Raw genomic sequence first — 12,318 nt, forward strand, 5'->3', positions numbered from 1 at the left:
GGCCCTAATCCTAACACTAATTTTAACCTCAACCCAAAACCTAATCCTAATCCTAACTTTAACCTCAACCCAAAAACCTAATCCTAATCCTCATCCTGGCCCTAATCCTAACCCTAACCTTAACCTTAACCCAAAACCTAATCCTAATCCTCATCCTGGCCCTAATCCTAACCCTAACCTAAACCCAAAACCTACTCCTAACCCTAGCCCTAACCCTAACCCTAACCTAAACCTTAACCCAAAACCTAATCCTAATCCTCATCCTGGCCCTAATCCTAACCCTAACCTAAACCCAAAACCTAATCCTAACCCTGGCCCTAATCCTAACCCTAACCTAAACCTTAACCCAAAACCTAATCCTAATCCTCATCCTGGCCCTGATCTTAACCCTAACCTAAACCTTAACCCAAAACCTAATCCTAATCCTCACCCTGGCCCTGATCCTAACCCTAACCTAAACCTTAACCCAAAACCTAATCTTAACCTTCTTGTTTCATCTAAAAGAACCACTCAAAATAAAATGTGACCAAAAATCTTGTTGTTTCCTGATTGATGTCTTGAAGGAGAACCGGCCATCAATGATATTGTTTTGTCCAGTGGTTCCCAATCTCAGCTCTTTATCTGTGTTCCAGAAGCTCGGTCCAAAAGTTGGTCCTCAGAAGCTCCATCCTATGAAGACGCCTCTATTACACTACATTTTTGACGGAGAAACTGTTGCTGTGAATGATACTAAGCTGGCAAGCAGAACATTGACGTGAACAACGTAATGTGGCAGGAAAAATCATAATTTTGTTTGCAATTAAATGCCATTCTAAAAACTCACTAAGAGCAGGAGCAGCATTTCACACTCTGCATCCTCAGCTCTTAAACAGATGGACTTTACTTGAAGGGTGTCTACATAACACATTCATAACACCTTACATAAACACTTCATAACACGTTTATGAATGTTTCAATAAACATTCATAAAGCATACATGTATTACATGATATTACTACAGACTACTATGTCATTTGACTGAGACGCATTTTTCAAAATAAAAGTTCCCATTTTTTATTTAGAAAAAGTAATATTTTCAGTGAAACGCCTCATTTCTGGACAGATCAAAACAAAAATGACCTTGTACCCCTTTTTTGCCTATACTTTCACTTCTTTTTAAGCATTTGCATTTTGCACTTTATTATTCTTTCTCATTTTTACTTTATTTTTATTTAATTGTGCCAAAGGGTTAATTTAACAGTCTACACATTTTTGAGGAAAATGATATTTATCCTAAGTTTAACCCTCTTGGGGTTAAATGCTAGCAGTGTTAGTGAGGTTCTTCTTTGCTTATGGTATTAGAAAAGGTATAAATAAAAAGGTAAAAGTATAATTATGTATTGTTTATCCCATTTAATTGACATTCTTTGAGGCTACATGTTGCACTGTTATCCCAAAGATTGATAAATTCTGTTTTTTCTTTATCTTGAAAGTGATGAAAGCTAAAAACACTGGAATGCATGTTCTGTGGATCTTTAAATGGCCATGCAACATAGTCTAATTACATTCATGTGGCTGTCCAGCACCTACAAAGAATGGATGAGTATTATTGCCCTGGGGTCCCACCACCACACTAAGATTCAGTCGAATTTACTGTCCATATAGTAAACTGACATGTAAAGCAAATACTGACGACAAAGCAAATAATTAAAAAATAATTTGAAAGTTTTCGTGGAATGTGCCTCAGTGTCAAAGGGATAAATCAAGGTCATTTTTGTTTTGCCTGTCCAGCAATAAGGCATTTTACCGAAAATAATTTTTGACTTTTATTTAAGCAATAGAAAACGAGAGGGAGTGTGTTATCACGAAATAACATCACGGCTGTGATTTGGTCACCGTAGATCATCACAGCCATGATGTTATTGGCGATAACACACTCCTCGAGTTCTCTTTTGCTTTAATACAACAGTTAAATATATAAAGTAATAAATTAATAAACTGGGCCGTGAACGCGGCGTTTAATATGTTTTAATGTTCGCAGTTCCTTCACCAAATTATAGTTCCTTAACGAGCAGCTTGTTGCTACGTCAGAGTAACGAGCTCCGCCCACTCGCTGCTCAGTCTGCTGTAAGCCTCACCTTCTGAACTACGGACTGAGCCATAAAACTGACACAATATCAGGTTTAGCTCAGTTTTGTCAGTTTTTGCCAGATCAGTATTAATGTTGTTTTGTTCCAGCCAGTCTGTAAAGCATCTTACAGCCCATTTAGTTTGCCGAATGGTGTTGCGTTCATTTCTGGTTGATTCCAGGTTGTTAAGCTGTTCTTCTGTCACAGCTGCCGACTGAAACGCTGCTCAGTGGTGATGACAGTTTGGGAATTTAGTGTGGTCTCATCTTCAGAGTCTGACCAAATCGGCTGTCGGTCAAATGCGATCTTAAAAGTGTCCATTTTCTGTTTGTGGCAAAGTAAGAAGTAAAAACGTTCAAATGGCTTGAGCGTCTCCTACAGCTGTCAAAGTCGTTGCTTAGCAACAGCGTCTCAGCAGAGTGATACAATGTTTGTGAAAAAAACGTGATGTTATGGCAAAACAACAGCAACCAACCGATCAGCTCGTGTGGCCGGAACTAACAGTTGTATAATTTAAAATGACTTGAATTAAAAAAAAACGTATCAAAGTGAAACGACATAGTAGTCCATATTCATGTCATGTCCTTTATAAATATGTACACTTTATAAATGTTGATTTAAACATTTATGAACATGTTATGAAGTGTGTATGTAAGATGTTATGAATGTGTTACGTAGACCCTTCAAGTAAAGTGTTACCATATATTTTACTATACATTTTACTGGCCTTTTTGAACCGCATATAGTAGTTGGTTCCATCTTCTGGCATTTCTCTTGAACTTTCAGGTCAGTCGCATGTGCACAGTGATGGGTGGTAGAAGAACATGAAGGCAGAAAGAATCAAAAGGTCTTTTTGATGGGAATAGCCTTTGAAGAAGTAGCGGTCTGGAAACGCAGCCCACCTAGACTGCAGCCTAGCTTCTGCAATGCAGCTTTAGTGTTTCAACATACCTGATGCAGCTAAAGGTACATTAATTAACTCATGATCTGAGTCAGTTTATGTACTGCATGAGGTCCCCAAGAACCACTGCTTTAAAAATCTACTGACCCTCAGAACAGCTGGTGAGGATTAGGACTAGTGGCATACTAACCAGTTTCACCTGTAGTGTATTAATGATGGCCAAGCCCGTCTGTAGAGGATCTGAGAGTCTAAACCACACAGCATCCAACCTACAGTTGAAAGATTTGGCAGAAGGTTCTAGGCTGTGGTCATAAAGCAAGTGGGATTAAGAGCAGGATTAAGATTAAAACTGGGATTGGTTACAGCAAGGCTGAAGAAGTCTCTTACCATATTAACGGGCCAATCTGTCAGTTACCTCAAAACAGAAAAGAGCTCTACACTAGATCTTAGCAAAGTCCTAAAATAGCAAAAAGCAGAGCAATGCGTTATGGGAAATGTAGTCTTTTGGTGCAGTGTTTTCCGCAGCTGTGGTGCAGCACCAGACGCATCAGCAGTGTCTACACCGGCTTCGATTTCACTGAAAACATTCACTAAATTACAACCAGAGATCATCTAGGACCCTGAACCTACTAACAAGGTCAGCGAGGACACCTCAGAGTGAAAAAGGCAGCTGCTTTTTGATTGGACCTCTATGGAGAGGACATCTGACGGTGCCAAATCCTACAGCATTTAACAAACACATGCTCTACACTGGCCTATTTTACATTACAACTCAATGCCATCTAAAGGTTCTGCTTTCCTGATGGTGCTTAGAGAGCACATCAAATGTGAAAGCTAAGAAATGCATGAAAAGTGCTATACAAATAAAGCTATTATCTACAAAATGATATAGATTTGAGGTAAAAATATTTTTTTAGACTATATAATTATTAATTAGATTCATTATTTAGATTTGGCCTCACTGGGCGGGAACCTGGGGGCCTCGGCTCGTGTTATTGGCTGAACTGGTTCCCCACAGGTCCACCCTATTCTCAGTGTAAATGAGCCACTTTTTACATCCACCTCCAGCAAAGTGGTTGATAAATTCACCTGCAAATAGAAAAAGGGCTACAGGTGCCAACATGGTAAAGTACTGTTTTTTATAGGCCTGTACTGGTTTAGGCATTTAACTGATACACACTGAAACTTAAAGGTGATTAAGGATGAAATAATACAGTGGTTGTCAACCCAGTCTTCAGGGTCCCCCTTGAAGGGAGGCCGGCCCACTGTTTCCTTCATCCCTATGTGGTGCGAGTTGGACGAAAGCAAAAATGTGGACTATCTAAGGGGCCCTGAGGACCAGGCTGGGAACCACTGGGATAATACAAATCAACATTTTAGAGAAGCAAACCAATCAGAACATTTCCAAAGGATTCAAAGTCCCAATTAGGAACTGCTGCAATGGCCACACTGGGAAAGAAATCAGTCAAAGCTTTGAAACACGAGCACTGCAGCTTGATGATGTCCATTACATGTATAGTCTTCATGCTCTTAGTTAATAAACAGAGCTTGCCCTGAAGTGGCTGTGGCACTGTTTTCGCAAATTCCTGATTAGGACGTTAAGGTGAAGGTCAGTAGGACGTCCATTACCGTCCATCCATTTTGACTGTCGGCACCTTAGCTGATGCGGGAAACACTGCATGTTTTAAAAGATAATAATAACAATAACAATAATAATAATAATTTAGAAAGAGGTCTATAGAGAGTATAAAAGCAACTAGGTGACAGATGAACAGACAGCACAGAAATCCGTTTGAAATAAAGTTCAGTCCTCGATCGTTCTTGATAGTGTTGCCTGTAATAGATTAACAGGTGTGTAAACATTTGCACGGGTGCCACCTTCTCGGCTCGAAGTGAGAACAGTAAACGCGGAGAGCCTTTTTTTTTTTGCTTTACAGCGTCAAACACCCCCGTGATCGAGCCATAGCAATACTGCGCGTGTGTGTCTGCGTGCATGTGTTGCGAGACAGAGAGAGAACCTGTGATTCCGAGTCCCTTTCAGGATTTCAGACTGATAAATGCAGGCCTGTAGTTCCATTGCTGTGCAGTTTGGTTGGGGGGGGGGCATGCACGTCAATCGAGAAACAGTTCAGACAACGGGGGGCTCCAGAGAACTGCACCTACTGTAAAACTGGTTTTCCTACTGTGCACACACACAGGAGCACTACTGCATGTCAAAAGATTGACTATGATTTCTCTATTATAAACTCTAGTCAGCTAAACTCAGCCCACACTATCCGCGCCCAACAGGATGAGAAGTCAATGTTCAATATACAAACGCCCTACAAAGACTGCACGCTCGCCCATAGAAAGGTCTAGAAAGAGGTTAGAAAAGAAAGACACTTCTCGCTGAGGTTCTTGAGGAGGGCTAAAAGGGTTAAAGGGTGGGAAAAGTCCTTTCTTCTACAAGTGGACTCACGTCAGCATCGTGTGTTTGTGTGTTTATTATAAAGTGGCAGCTCGTGCAATACTGTGAATCCAGGCTTTCTCTCATGCAGTCTTCTTTTTCCCTGAAAGACTTTTTTGTTTTTTTTTCCCAGGTCATGGCACCAGAAAGATGGCTCCGCCTCCCTCCGCAGGGCCGCAGAGAAGCGTCAGAAGAGCAGAGGCGAGTGATAGATAACAGCAAGGACGTAAACTCTCGTTCTAGGGATGTGGAGAGCCCCGCGAAAGAGGAAGCGAGAGAGTGAGAGGTCGTGGTTTTTGTCTCTGACTTCGAAAAAAGGGCACGTTTCGCAGGAGGAGCTGCGTGTGTGGGAGTGGGTCTGCGCTTGTGTGGGGGTGTGTTGGCGTGTGCCCCCCCTGCTGCGTCTTATGAAACATGCTTCAGTAAACGTCACGCAGTTGTAGCTCTCTTGCTCTCTAGGCTTCAAAAGATCATTTCAGTTCACCAGGCAAATAGTTTAAAAAATACTTCCTCGTCTTGACAAGCTGGAAGTCCCTACGTCTTTCTCTCCTTCTCTTTTTCCATCTCTCTCTCTCTCTCTCTCCCTGCCTCTCTCTCTCTCTCTCTCTCTCTCCCTCTTTTTCCCTCTGTCCGTGGCGTTGTGTAAAAGATCAGCCGGGTCCTAAGACTCCTCTTCTCCTGTAGAAACGGCCAACCTCGCAGCCACAGAGAGGTGGTCGGTCAAGCCGGCCAGCTGGGTGATGAAACTGAATTCCTCAATGTCCTGTAAGGAGGCAAGACAGATGTTATTAACCCATTTGAACCAGCTGAAGTTGCTCTTATATAGACTCAGACACTCAAAGTGCCAATTGTTAAATGTGGCCATTGCCATATCAATGCAAAATCATCATATTGTCAAAATATTTAGAATATATAGAACATGAAAACAGAATTTTTATATAATAATTTTTATATTAAATGTGGTTGGTATAGTGTAGTGGGTAACATCTCTGCCTTCTACGCTGTAGACTGGGGTTCAATCCCCCACCTGGATCGACACCCTACACTATACCAATAAGAGTCCTTGGGCAAGACTCCTAACACTGCCTTCGCCTGCCTGTGTAAAATGATTATATTGTAAGTCGCTCTGGATAAAAGCGCCTGCCAAATGCTGTAAATGTTAAACTAGATCAATTGTAGTGTATTAATCCACATAAAATCACAAAGACAATTTGGGCACAAACAGGTTAAAACACATATGCATACAATGTTATTACAGTTTTACATGCCATATTAACTTGCTAACAAAAGGCTTTATTTTTACCATTAATTGATCATTTTAATAGTCTATAATCTGTAATCATTTACAGTCATTTACAGTAACTATAATCACTTCATCTAACCTTTTTACTTTGTGTTGATGTATGTATTAAATTTGAGCAACAGGCTCATAAAAATACATGCAGAAGAACACTATACACACTCATATTGCCTTTAATAGTCCATATTAGTTTTATCATTACTTCATCATTATTATCACATTGCATTTTAGAATGTAGTGTTCTGCTATGAGTATTTGCCAGGAGTTTTCATAGTGTTTTGTGTGTGTTTCCAATGTTTATAAGCCGATGTTAACAGCTGATAAAGGTTTATGATTCAAAATGTAACTTCTACACTGGGCTCCTCTAATGGCAAGTTAAGGCTACTACATGTCAACTTGGCATCTTAACATTTTTCTGGACAGTGCTGAAGCTTCAGCCTCAAAGCTTCTATAAACACCACACATTAAGTGGCTTATCAAGGGCTTATATAATTTGAGTTCCATTATTTATGCAAATCGAATAATTTTAAATGTTATTTTTATAGCATCGTAATTGTACAATGTGATATAATTAAAATTAAGAAACAGATTTTTGATCAGATGTCTTAGGCCTGGTGTGAAATACAGGGGTCCTGGGTGGCCTGGGACCTCCTAATTAACCTCTTGGACCCCTGAATGTCTCAAAATCCAAATTCTAGGGGGTTTCTGAAAATAAACATTTCATTATGTTATGCCTTCTAAGGAAAAGTAGGCACCCAAATACAAATTTAGGGAAAGCTCATTGTTTAGCTGCTTCACCCACAATCGGCATCGGCATCTGTCTTTGATATTAACTAACTAACGATGCAGCACTGGTCTGCCTCAGGGTGGCGCTGTACCAGACTGGTTTATCCAGTTGGTCCTTCATAGCCTAGCAACTGTAACTATGCCCAGGATACCTCTGAAAAACGTTACAGTATGCCGCAGCATATTTGTAAATCTGAAAATGTGCCTAATTTTACCAAAGGCTGGAGGAAAGAGTGAATTATTACACGTTTCTCAAACTGAAGACAGAAGAGGAGATGAGTAAGATCCCAATTAATATGAGGAAGAGCGCATTACCAACCACAAAAGAGCATTTCCATTATTAAAGCAAACATTTTGCTGCCACTGAAGTTAGCATCAGCACTGCTATGGCGAGTGAGTTAGCAGCCAGCCAATATTGGAGCAGCCAGCCAACACAGGACCCCCCAAATACCAAGGGATATTTTGCACACTGATGATAAGCATGTGTTTCAAACGCCAAAATGCCCCTTTTGTTCCACTTATATCAGACACATTAAAGCACTATATCAGAGGTCACTAATAGGCAGACCACGCTCTGAGTCCGGACCCAGACGTTCTCATATGTGGACCTGGACCTGTAACCGATAAACTATGGAGAATTATTTAATTTTGGTGGAGCTGGTTCTATTTTAATTGGCGTAACTTTCCTAGCCTTTATGGTAGCTTTAGTGGCCCGGGAGACTCACAGACCAATCGCATGCATTGTAAAAATCACACGTGACGCTACTCAGCCAATCAGATCTGTGCCTTACAATGAGCTCTGAGACTCAAGTGAGTGGCGAACACACAGGGGAGGGACGAGGCGAGACACAGCAGTCGGAGAAGAAAGTGAGTCAGAGGGAAGTTATTTCACATTTCCTGCTCTAAAAAGAGAAAATGTTTTTAAAATATGACTGAACTGTACTTTATTTGATTTGACATTCAGTTGTTGACTGTATAAGATGTTGATATACCTACTGGGCTACTTCAGTAAACAGTATATGGCACTGAGTCATAATGCAAGTTTGCTTGAGGAAATGTTCTTTAACTGGACCTTATTGAATTTTAATTAAAGACCCCTGCACTGTATGAATATAACAAATATAACAGATAATACACGAATGCAATATTTTCTATGGAATGCTCCTTAAACAAACAGGAGTGCAGTGACATTTGATGCTAATTACATTCATTTCCCATCATGCAATCCCCAATTTGTGCCATAAGGTGGCAGCCTAGAGCTACACTACTTTCAACAGCAAAAACTGAACCGGCACTTATTCTCATTAAACATGTTTGTCCCGTCTTTCTCTGCGTACAGCAGGGAAACAAGTTACAGCGAACATTTTCACCTCTTTCTTGCTGTTTCTCAGCTGACGGCTAAAAGGCAGACAAAGTTTCGGTCAAGCCCATCAATGCCCAGTCAGTTCAGGAATTGAAATAAAATTAATGATCTGAAAAATGTCCATTTATTGTGTATTTCAAGATGATTTGATTTAGCTCAAATAAAACTGAACAGGATCAAACAGAACATAACTGACCACAACCACAATGTGGAGAGCCAGGTGTAAATCAGAACTGACCACTTTCCAGTCGGGCTGCAGGCCCTCCTCTTTGTAGAGGATGTAGTCGATCCTGCGGCCGTTCCCTTTCAGCGGGATCTTGCGCCCCTTCTGATTGGGACACTGGTTCTTGCTGGCTGGAAATACCAAGTATTCCTTCCTGCCTTCTTCATTCTCCATTACCCTATGAAGCAGAACACACGGGTGTAAATAAGCACTGAACAGGCACTGCACTATTCTTTAGCTTGTAAAATCATCTTTTAACATTAGAATGAATGTAAATCAACTTTAATGTAGTAAAAATGAACAAGAACTTCAGGTTTACTCTGGATGTCCCCAGCTATCGCACTGATTTTGATTCCATCACAAGCACACCTGACTTTAAAGGTCCATATTCCACATTTTTTCATGTATTTAATTATTTTTTGCCCCCCAGAGATTCATTTATAACATTTGTGCTGTTTTATGTACCCAAAACTTTGTAATTCATTATAACATCTCTTCACTGTTAGAAATAAACGTTCTTTGCAGGTACATTTTTCATTTATCAAGGTACAAACAATGTAAATGTTCCCTCAAACGTGCAACAGTGGTTTTAAGGTCTGATTGTGAACCTTAAATAAGTTTTTCCAGGTGAAAAGTATGTATTTGTAAAATAAAAGTCCTGGAGACGAGACGGGGTGTGTGGAGTCAGTACAGCTTAGAGAATATCATTCAGTGGATTATGGTCCAGTTATGTTCCCTGACTAAAGGTACTGAGATGGACCCTTGAGGGTCCCACCCCAGTGACAAGAGTGACAGTTTAGCACCTTGTGTATAACTGATATATGAAAATGAGCTCTCTTCTGATTGGCTACCCTGAATTGTGCAATTAAAAAGCAGAGACAGCTCGCTCCTCAGTACAACTGTCCTATGAAATGTCCTCTTTTGTATTACATAATGCAAAACTGAACAGCCTGCCAAGGCCGCTCTGTCACGTCATCGGAAAGGAGCTAGTGCGCAAAATGCAATGGAGAAAAGACTCTTTGTGTGAATGATAAGCTGGCAGGCAAAACGTTGATGTGAATGATGTAATATGTGGCAAGCAAAGCAATGTTTTTGTAAAAGTCGTCCTGCAAGCTAAAAACTGTTAAACTGTTAAACTGTTAAACTGTTAAAGTGAAGGCAGCCTCCTCGAAAACTGTCAGAATGTAGGCTGCATTTCTCAGCTGTACTCCAGGCCTTGGATGATGGAGTGGTCTAGAAATGCAGCCCACCTAGACTGCTGCAGCCTAATTTTTGGAACACAGCTCTTATAACTTCAATCTGAGTGGGCAGAGCTAACCTGCTGTACGCTGCCGGAAGAAAAGGTGCATTTTTTCATTCATGAAGGTACGAGCAGCGTAAATGTTCCCTCAAAGGTACAGCAACGGTTTTATGGTCCAGCTGTGAACCTTAAATAGGTTTTTCTCAGGGGAAAGGCACATAATCTTACCCCTTCATAACCTAATGTTTTAGAACAAGGTGTGTGGAGTCAATGCAACTTAAAAGATAGAATTGCAATGAATTATGGTACAAATATGTTCTCTGAGTAAAGGTACTGGGATGTACCCTTGAGGGAACCACCCCAGTGACTGTTTAGTACCTTTTTTCTCAGAGTGTAGACTCCCAGCTTCCATATACTGTATGGACTGGTAAGTAAACTGTACATCACAGCATCTTTTATATAATTTTTTTTTATAAAATCAAGGAAAAAGTGTTTTTTCAGTCCTTAAATCAGACCTTAAAACCACTGTTGTACCTTTGAGGGAACATTTACACTGTTTGTAGCTTGATGAATGAAAAATGAACCTGCATAGAACCTGTATTGCTACCTAAGAACCAGGTATTTAATGATAATATTGGGTTTTCTCGAGAGGAGGTTTGGAAATGATTGGCTAAAACAAATGCACTACTTATTGTATTAATATATATATTTGTTTGTTTTAATATTAGCATTTTTCAGAGCAAGTAAACACTTACCACCCAGATAAATTGGCAGCAAAAGCTTTTTGTACAGTACTGTACGTGTGCACATGCACATTTGTGAAGAGTAATATTAAAATAACACATTATTAGTCCCCAAAGGGACTTATTAGAGTTTAATATTGCATATTTGTATGTGTGAGATGAGTGTGAGGGTGTTATGAGTTGACGTGTGCATGCGTGCAGGTGCAGGTGCATGGTCTGGTATGTGTGACACTCACTTCTGAAGACTCTCGGGCGAGCTGACCTCCTCATCATATAGACCACTTGTGTCCAACAAGGTACCTGTTAGACAGCGCACACACACCCACCCACACACAAGCACAAACACATTGTACAAAGTCTTTTTATCTCAGATGGACATTATAATGGCTGTACAACCACTGGAAACTGACTCATATCTGGCCTGTTGTCTTTCGGCTGCTATATTTATGCGTTTGCGTGCAGCCCCGCGTTTGCATGCGTTCTCCGCATTAATCTCCTCACCACTCAAACACTCCTCGCCAAGACACTCCAGTCATTACAAGAACACCGATCTGACATCCTTCTGCAATCAAAACCCCTGGAGAGCGCCCTGCGTTCCAGAGGCTGCGCCCACGAGCCTGCTGGCGAAGACGGTGAGTCATAGTAACGGTTCCTCCATTTCTCACTAAGGTAACTACCCTCAGGGATTTTTTTACATTATTCTTACAGGTCATTCTTTCACTTCCTCGTTGTCTCTCTCCCTCTCTTGCTTGACCAAACAGGGTGTTTTTTTCGGAGGCTTTTTTAATCAGTTCCTCTTCTGCGTCCCAGGTAATCTTAACAGACTGAACGTTCCTTGCAAAGAGCATTTTAAACGGATAAATCTAAATATAAATGTGTATTTCTTTCCAAGTGCTACACTGAAAACAGCAGGAAAAAAATTGGGACTTTTGGATGGAATTCCTGCTAAAGGAAGATGGTAGTACTTTTTACCACCTCTTATTGATGGGCGATCACCGATTCCCAAGTTCAACCCAAACAATTTTACGCTTCATTCACATTACAACGGAGTGAGGCCTTTTTCATTTCACCTCCTTTGGTTTCCATGAAGAGAGGCAGGAGGACAGTCAGATAGCTGCAGCCCAAAGAGAGCAGTAAAAGCTTTTCTCAACTTTATGAACATCAGAAGCAAATTTCAAAGGGCGGCTGCCATTCAAATGTGCCCAAAG

At 40.7% G+C, this 12,318-nt stretch overlaps 1 protein-coding gene across 3 annotated transcripts in view; it reads right to left on the reverse strand.

Annotated features, from left to right (window-relative positions):
* Positions 1–4,926: 4,926 nt before the first annotated feature.
* smpd3 (sphingomyelin phosphodiesterase 3) overlaps positions 4,927–12,318 on the reverse strand; it is a 94,814-nt gene continuing 87,422 nt past the window's right edge. For all 3 annotated transcript variants that reach the window (XM_036568038.1, XM_036568040.1, XM_036568039.1), the window contains exons 6-8: positions 11,347–11,410; positions 9,143–9,305; positions 4,927–6,218 (exon numbers count right to left, since the gene is read on the reverse strand). In XM_036568038.1, the coding sequence (XP_036423931.1) occupies positions 6,117–6,218; positions 9,143–9,305; positions 11,347–11,410 (329 nt within the window). In that variant the 3' untranslated portion in view covers positions 4,927–6,116. The remainder of the gene's footprint in view (positions 6,219–9,142; positions 9,306–11,346; positions 11,411–12,318) is intronic.

This window comes from Colossoma macropomum, unplaced genomic scaffold (genome assembly GCF_904425465.1).
Source record: "Colossoma macropomum unplaced genomic scaffold, Colossoma_macropomum, whole genome shotgun sequence".
Taxonomy (NCBI): Eukaryota; Metazoa; Chordata; class Actinopteri; order Characiformes; family Serrasalmidae; genus Colossoma; species Colossoma macropomum.